The following is an 8,008-nucleotide window of genomic DNA, read 5'->3' as shown; positions in this document are numbered from 1 at the left end:
CGGTACCTTTTCTATCATACTCGTTTAAACAGTTTAACTTTAAAATATAATTCAATACTTCAATTTGGTTTCATTAATTAGGTCAGTAAAGGCGTTGAATTTTTAAAAGGTTGTCCCCGTAAATGTTTTAACCGTCTTCTTCTTATCTCAATGTCTTCTCTTATTTAAATTCAAAGTAAAAGTTGAGCGAGCTCTTCAGCACGCACTACGTCCTGTAGAGGGCGCTCCAACATTACATTTCATTTCATTACAAATCATTCATTAAAAAGCTATGCTAAATTCCTAAGGTACTAATAAATACATAACTAATTAATGTTTAATGTTTATTATTAGACTATTTATTAATTACTATTTATACATATTTACAGAATCTTAAAGGTAACTTTGTTAACCTTGGTTACATCCTCCCCCTCTGAATATATGCAAGTCCCTTTGCGTTCTACAAGGCTGCATTGTTACGGGGTAGGCATGTTCAGAATTAATCAAGTCTGGGAGTGATTCTACAATAGCTGTACTAAGACCTTGGAAGAGGGACTTAACTATTGTCACTAAGGGATTCCCTAGTTCTGGGTAAGTCAGCATTCTTGCTTGTTCTCTGTGTCTGGAAGACCTTCTTAGTGTACACTCTTCTTGTTCACAGTTCTGATCATGTGTTGTTTCTGTACTAGCCAACTGTTCTTGTATCTCTTCTTCTTGACTCGTGCTTGGGTCATCCAAGGTTGAGGTAGGTTCTGAATTTGTGCTGCCAGATGGGTTCTGACTAGGTGTATCTTCAGTTGCTATTTCCTCCACAGGTTGTATTTCTGGACTGACAGGTAAGCCAGTTTCTCCAGTGGACTCTTCAGGAGCAAAAGGTAAGTTGCTATCCGTGGTAGGAGTGTTCACAGGTAAGTGATTCAGGTTTCTCTGGGGTTCCAAAACTTCTCTGGTTTGGGTGATCGTGTCTGCTGGAGTAGTACTGGATTTGGGCCCTGTGACTCTCAGATCAATGTGCTGTGCACAAGGTTCTTTTCTTTTCACATGTTCAATCTCAATTGTATGAGGTCTGAAGAAATAAGGAACATCATCCTCTGAATCAGTGGACTCTTCCCCTTGGAGTTCTGAGTTTACATCTTTATCTTGATTATTCCTCTGAGTACTCCGAGTTCTACGGACTAGGACTGATTCTTCTTGTGCTTCTTCTTCAGGAGGAAGGAAGTTACAAGGTAAAAGTAAATCTCTGTGCAGTGTTCGCATTGGTCCAGATTGGTTCTCAGGACACACTTCATAGACAGGGAGGTCACCGGCTTGGCTTACTACCACATAGATGGTTTGCTCCCACTTGTCTGCGAGTTTGTGTTTCCCACGTAAACGTAGGTTCCTTACTAATACCCGGTCTCCTTCTTTCAACTGTGAAGCAGTCACATGTTTGTCAAATCTTGTCTTGTTATATCCAGCCCTTTTCTTTGAGTGTTCAGCTGCGATTTTGAAGCTTTCTTCAAGATGAGATTTCAAGTTCTGTACATACTGTGAATGTGATGTCTGTTCTTTGTCTCTCAAGGGTAGTCCAAATGCTAGGTCGACCGGCAGTCTTGGTTCACGACCAAACATGAGTTCATACGGACTGAACCCGGTCGTGTCGTTTTTTGTACAGTTGTAGGCGTGTACAAGTGGTTTCACAAACTCTCGCCAGCAACTTTTGCTTTTGTTCTCCAGGGTCCCAAGCATGCTCAAGAGTGTTCTATTGAACCGCTCCACCTGGTTTCCTCTGGGGTGGTAGGGCGTAGTTCGTATCTTTTTAATTCTGGCAATCTCACACAATTCTTTTATCAAGCGGGACTCAAAGTCAGGACCTTGGTCGCTGTGTAGACGCTCTGGATAACCATAATGAGAGATAAAATGTTCTCAAAGGCTTTTTGCAACAGTTCTTGCTGTTTGATTAGATGTAGGGATCGCTAGGGCATACTTGGTGAAGTGATCCGTGATCACTAATATGTCCTTAGTGTTACTCTGATCGGGTTCAACTGAGAGAAAATCCATGCAGACAAGTTGTAAGGGTCGAGAGGTTGTTATATTCACCAACGGAGCTGCTTTCTCAGGTAAGGCCTTTCTTCTCACACACCGCCCGCATGTCTTAACTTTGTGTTCGACATCTGCAGCCATTTTGGGCCAATAGAATCGCCTCCTCACAAGGTCCAGAGTGCGGTCTATGCCCATGTGACCAAAGTCATCATGTAAGTTCTTCATTACATCGCTTTGAAGCTGCTCTGGCAAGACAAGTTGGTAAGTAATCTGTCCTCCAGTTGTCCTCTTTCTGTAAAGGACATCATCTTGTATGCTTAAGCGGTCCAGTTCTCTGAGCAGAAGAGGTAACTTCGGGATTGCATCTCTCACTGATTTACAGGGCTTTTCTTCAGTCTTTATCTGTCGTATGACTTCTCGGATGCAGGGGTCGGTCTCTTGAAATTTCACAAGGTCAGAGTTCGACAGATGTGAAACAACAGGTAGTCCTCCACACTGATCCTCATCCAGGTAACTGTCTGGTATGGAGTTTATGTCCGTAGTCAGAGATCCGACAAATGCTGTAGCAGGTGCTGTCATTTGGACAAGGCGGCTTTCACAGATAGCTCTCACCACATCTGAGGTGACTTCTTCACCACACAGGTGACTTTCACTGAACTTCCATATCCGCTCACGTTCTTTCTGGGATGTGGGATCATCAAAGAGCTCTCCATGTGGTCGTCTTGACAGCCCATCGGCATCGTTGTTCTGCTTTCCAGCTCTATACAGCAGCTTGAAGTTATAGGTGGATAAAGCAGCTAGCCACCTGTAACTGGTTGCGTCTAATCTGGCTGTGGACAGCACGTATGTTAGTGGATTGCTGTCAGTAACTACTGTAAAGGAGCTTCCATACAGATAGTCTTGAAATTTCTCAGTAACTGCCCATTTAAGGGCTAAGAACTCTAGTTTATGGGCAGGGTATCTTGATTCACTACGAGAGAGACCCCTACTTGCATAGGCTACGACTCTCAGGTTCCCATCTTGCTCTTGATAGAGGGCGGCCCCTAAACCAGTAGTACTAGCATCTGTATTGACTCTATAGGGCAGCTGGGGGTTAGCAAATGCTAAGACTGGAGCAGATGTTAGCTCTTTAATCATTAATTCGAAGGCTTGCTGGCAAGCTATCGCCCACCTGCTGCCAAACGGCTCTTTTGGATTGTGGTATTGACCTCTGTTCTTCACGTTCAAGTTCTTCCTGGTAGGTGGGTAGCCAGATGTTAATTCATTCAGAGGCTTTACTTTGCGTGAAAAATCCTTTATGAATCGTCTGTAATAGCCAATGAATCCAAGGAAGGACCTGAGTTCTTTCAAGTTAGTTGGGACTGGCCAAGTTTTAACAGCGACTATTTTGTTTGGGTCTGTTTTGACTCCTTCACTAGAAACTATGTGGCCAAGATACTTGACTGAGGTCTGGGCAAAGACACATTTCTCTGGCGCTAGTTTCAGGCCATAATCCCTAAGCCTATTCAGGACTTTGAAAAATTTCTCCTCGTGTTCTTCTAAATCCTTTGAGAAGACAATGATGTCATCCAAAAAGACAAGGACTTCTTTCAAATTCAGGCCTGCCATGCATTTCTCCATGATGCGTTGAAAGGTGCTGGGCGCGTTAGTGACCCCTTGAGGCATCCTGTTGAATTCATAGAATCCGAACGGGCAAACAAAGGCAGTCTTTGGCTTATCAGCCTCTTCAACTTCTATCTGGTAATAACCTGACTTCAGGTCGAGCACGGAGAACCATTTCGATCCAGTCAATGCCATGAAAGTGTCCTCAATATTCGGAGGAGCATAAGCGTCTTTCACTTTTCTTAGATTTAATTTGCGATAGTCTATACACAGTCGAATGTCTCCGTTCTTTTTCCGTACTACAACAATTGGAGATGAGAATGGAGATTCAGATTCTCTGATGACTCCAGTGTCTAATAATTCTTGGATATGCTTTCGAACACCTTCTCGATCTTCAGGGTGTACAGGTCGACATCGATGTTTAAATGGTGTCTCATCAGTCAAATTGATTCTGTGTTTAACTTTGTCAGTGCATCCAAAGTCTACGTGGTGCTGAGAGAATACACTACTCATGTTCTGCAGCTTTTGAGTCAATCTCTCCTTCCACTCAGGAGTAATCGGAGAGTCTCCAAAATTGAATTCTGGCCTGACGGCCTTGCTATCAGCATTATTGGAGGCCGTAAGAGATGGTTCTTTGGAAATCACAGACTGGATTGCGTTCAACTCAGCAATAATACATCTAGGGGGGATGGTGATATCATGATCTGCTGTATTGGTTATCATTACAGGTAAGTGAAAGGGTTTTTTGTTTTCAGTAGTCACTATGCATGTCTTCACGATCAATCCCCCTGGCAAAGGAGATGTCGGATGTTCAAGAATGGCCCATTTGTCAGTGTGCAGCTCTTTGATAGTGACTGATGCACACAAGACCAGACTCTGTCCAGCTGGGATTGTTTTAGGGTTCTTGTCGGGTAGTCTTGCAAGTCCAATGTTTCCCTCTGTGAATTGTTTCTGACGTATTTGCAATATTTTCAAAACATCTCTGTAGCCAGACTGATGGGGAGTATACAGGATATTTTGCATTTCGGAGCAGTCTTTGTACAGTGCATCTAATGTGTTCATGCCAACTAATATGTCAGCTTGTGAGTTGGATGGAAGTTCTGGAATGATCAAGGCTAAAGTTGGGACTTCCATGTCTACTCCAACAAAATTCTTGGGAAATGCGATGGTGACTTCTATGTATCCTAGATAAGGGACAGCTTGTCCATTAGCTCCCTCAACGTTCAAAAGATTATTCAAGGAATGAATGGGTTGTTCTGATAAATGTTGGTCATAATAGGATTCAGGGATAGTGGTGACCTGAGATCCTGTATCTAGTAAACAGGTGCATTTTCTTCCAGCTATTCTGATATGGGCAGTGCACTTTGTGCCGACCAACCCCTTGGGTATTGTTGTGGCTTGTGATGTGGATCTTGAATTATCTTGTTGCATTCGAATTTGGCATTTGGAACGTTGTCTCCTAAAAGTAGCCCCTGTTCGTCCCGCAACAGAGACTTGTTTCAGTTTAAATCGCTGGAAACATTCTGAGACTCCCATTCACGCTGCCTCTTCTGCAACTGTTTTCTCTTGTCAGCCACTAATGTAGGATCGGGGTCATTACTGCAAGATGTTGCGATATGTCCATCTTCGCCGCATTTAAAGCAGTACCATGGTCTAGGCTTGACAGTGTGCTGCTTGTTTGTGACTTTAAGTTTGGATTCTGCCTCAGCTTTTGTGTCATTTTTCTCTTTTTGTGGCTTGAAAGAGCTGGGCTTTGCTCTGGATGTATGCTTTTCCTCAGCTAGAGTGGCAAGCTGGCTTTGAAGTTCTGCAACTTGTTTAGTCAGTTTAGCAGTTACTGAACTAAGCTGGCTAACATCTTCTTCTTTGCAAGAGTATGATATCTGGGACTTAACAGCAGCATGTTGCTTGACAACGCCTAGGTGTTGTTTCATTCGTGTGGCTTTAGAATCAGTCTTGTTCTCTTTAGTGCGTAACAGTGCCAACAGCTCTGTGAATGACGGTGGGTCTTGTTTTTTCTGTTCTAATTGCAGTTCTGTGATTAATGTATCGTCCCAGCATCCCCTGCAGAATTGCTTCAAGCGATGCTTGTTCACATCAGGAGGTTGCACTCCGCCACGTTTCATGGTGAGGTTCAATGCCACTTGAAGTCGCTGTATGTATTCTGACGGCTTTTCACCAGTGTTCTGGAAGATGCTCATGAACTTTGCAAATAGCTCATCTCCATCCTCCATAGTGGAGAAGGCGGAATCTAGCAATTTCACATAGTCTGTTGGTGGAGAACCTGGATTGACTGACTTGATGATGTCAGAGGCTGGTGAGTAAAGACTGTCACATATCCTCCTCACTCTTTGCAGATCAGACACAGCTGGGTCTTGTAAGAGGAGCTCTACACTTGCACGCCAGGTATCATAATTAACCTCATTAGATGGACGGGGAGTTCTACCTGAGAAGGTTCGGAGTCTGAGTCTATGAGTCATTAAGTCATTGTTGCGTACAATGGGCCTCATTCTCGAACGCAGTTAAGAAGAATTTAAGAGGAATTTAAGAGGAATTTAAGAGGAATTGGATTTAGGACAACATTTGGCATTCATGAAAGTTTTCTCATCTGGGATTTGCTCTGAACTTCAGAAGACTTTCCGAACTCGAAATAGCAGTCGTAACTCGGCCAGAGTTTTCTCAAATGCGATTCCTTAAAAAACCACAAGATGGCCCCGTGGGCCATCTTGTGGTTTTTTGAGGAATCGCATTTAAGAAAACTCTCCGTGTTAATGAATTTGTGAGAAATCGTTGGTGATTGCGTTCACATCAACTCTACAGATCCTCGGATTAAAGTATCATTAACAATTACGTTTCACATGTAGGCCTATAGTCATGATTCTACGAGGCACCGTGATGTCATAAAATAAATAAAAGGACTACACCGGAATGCTGCGCTCGTCTAGTGAGCGTCGTTTGGCACTGCCGTCTGTGCAAGTACGGCAATCCAGAATTTTCAAGTAGTTCCAAGTTGGTGGAACGAACTGCCTAGCACTACCAGAGCAGGCGCGTCCCTCTCTACCTTTAAGAAGCTTTTGAAGACCCAACTCTTCAGAGAGCACCTCCCTTCCTAACTGGTACTTCGACTAGTGCTTAACTTGCACTTATAGCAGTTACATTCCTGCACTTCGTTTTTATTTCCTATTTCGTATGTAAAGTAGTATTTATTGTTACACTAGGTCTCTATTGCTCGTAGCTTGACTGTTCTATCCCTTGTACGTCGCTTTGGACAAAAGTGTCTGCTAAATGACTAAATGTAATGTACACGAACACTGCAAATGTAAGTGAATAAATAAATAAGCACTAAACTCAATCACGTTGATATAGCTATAGTGGAATAGAATGGACACATCTACATCCTGCAACAGTCCATCTCTGCACCGTTCAAGTCATAGACATATATAGTTGAAGTTAGATCTGCGTTTACTCGACGGTGATGCTTTCCGCTTTGACGTGACTCGTTTACGAGTTGCTTTCGTGTAGATTCGGTCGATTCCGACTGCACACGTCACTACGGTTGCGTGCCCTTATAAGGAGCTGGCAGGGCGTGTATGTATGCAAATTCAGGAGCACGAGAACGCGCTTTCAATTTAAGAAAACTCTTCCGGGGGAGCACAGCCCAGAAAACTTCTGCTGCGTAGGACCACATTTTCAAGCGTGCATGAATTTGGCGGATGTCTTTTGCTTACGTTGTTTTTCCGAAGCCCGTAAGAAACATTTCAGAAGAAACTTCAGAAAATGTTCGAGAATGAGGGCCAATGTGTTCTACTACGACTTTTTGAACGTCTGGAGGGTTTAGATCATTTCTGGAAAAAGGTGGACTTACTGGGACTCTCATTCTTGGCAAAGCATTTTGAGATGTCCTTGATGAAATTGAGGTTGTGACTATGTCATGTGTAGCTTCAGCCTCTTCATCAGTGTCTGACTCAAGGCTTTCAGTGGTGAGGGTCTTACTAATCTGTGTTAACATGTCTTTCAGGACTTCTGCATAGCCTTTTCCACCACTCTTTGCTATAGCTTTGATTTCATCCAGGTAAGTTTGGGTTGCATCTTTTCCAGCTTTCTTTGTGTATACACTGGCCAAAGCTACTACAGTGTATGTCACTGTGGGATCACTGCCGAATTCTTGGGTATGAGGTAAGCCTAAGAGGGACTGAAGGTCAAGTACAGCTTTCCCAGACTTGTATTCTACTATTAAGGATTTCCCTGACACTGAATTGGGGTCATTAAAACAGATAAGCCTGTTAACTGCACCGTATCTCTTTAAAAGGTCAAGTATGTCTTCATCTAGATCTGTTTCTGTTATTCCGCTAATTAAAACGGCATTAGGGACCTTTATATCATTTTTCTGGATAACTTCCATCTT

At 43.1% G+C, this 8,008-nt stretch overlaps 1 protein-coding gene across 1 annotated transcript; it reads right to left on the bottom strand.

The window, feature by feature from the left end:
• Window positions 1-5,102: 5,102 nt before the first annotated feature.
• Window positions 5,103-6,113, bottom strand: LOC116224566 (paraneoplastic antigen Ma1-like). The gene has a single exon (XM_031584728.1). It carries the CDS (start codon window positions 6,111-6,113, stop codon window positions 5,103-5,105), a length of 1,011 nt encoding a protein of 336 aa, XP_031440588.1.
• Between the last annotated feature and the right edge of the window lie 1,895 nt (window positions 6,114-8,008).

The sequence above is a fragment of the Clupea harengus genome, chromosome 18 (genome assembly GCF_900700415.2).
Source record: "Clupea harengus chromosome 18, Ch_v2.0.2, whole genome shotgun sequence".
Lineage (NCBI taxonomy): Eukaryota > Metazoa > Chordata > Actinopteri > Clupeiformes > Clupeidae > Clupea > Clupea harengus.
The sequence above is the reverse complement of the archived record's forward strand: the minus strand, read 5'-3'. Positions and strand labels throughout refer to the sequence as shown.

Coding starts and splice junctions, on each gene's coding strand:
- LOC116224566 (XM_031584728.1), bottom strand. CDS start 6,113: ATGAGGCCCATTGTACGCAACAATGACTTAATGACTCATAGACTCAGA.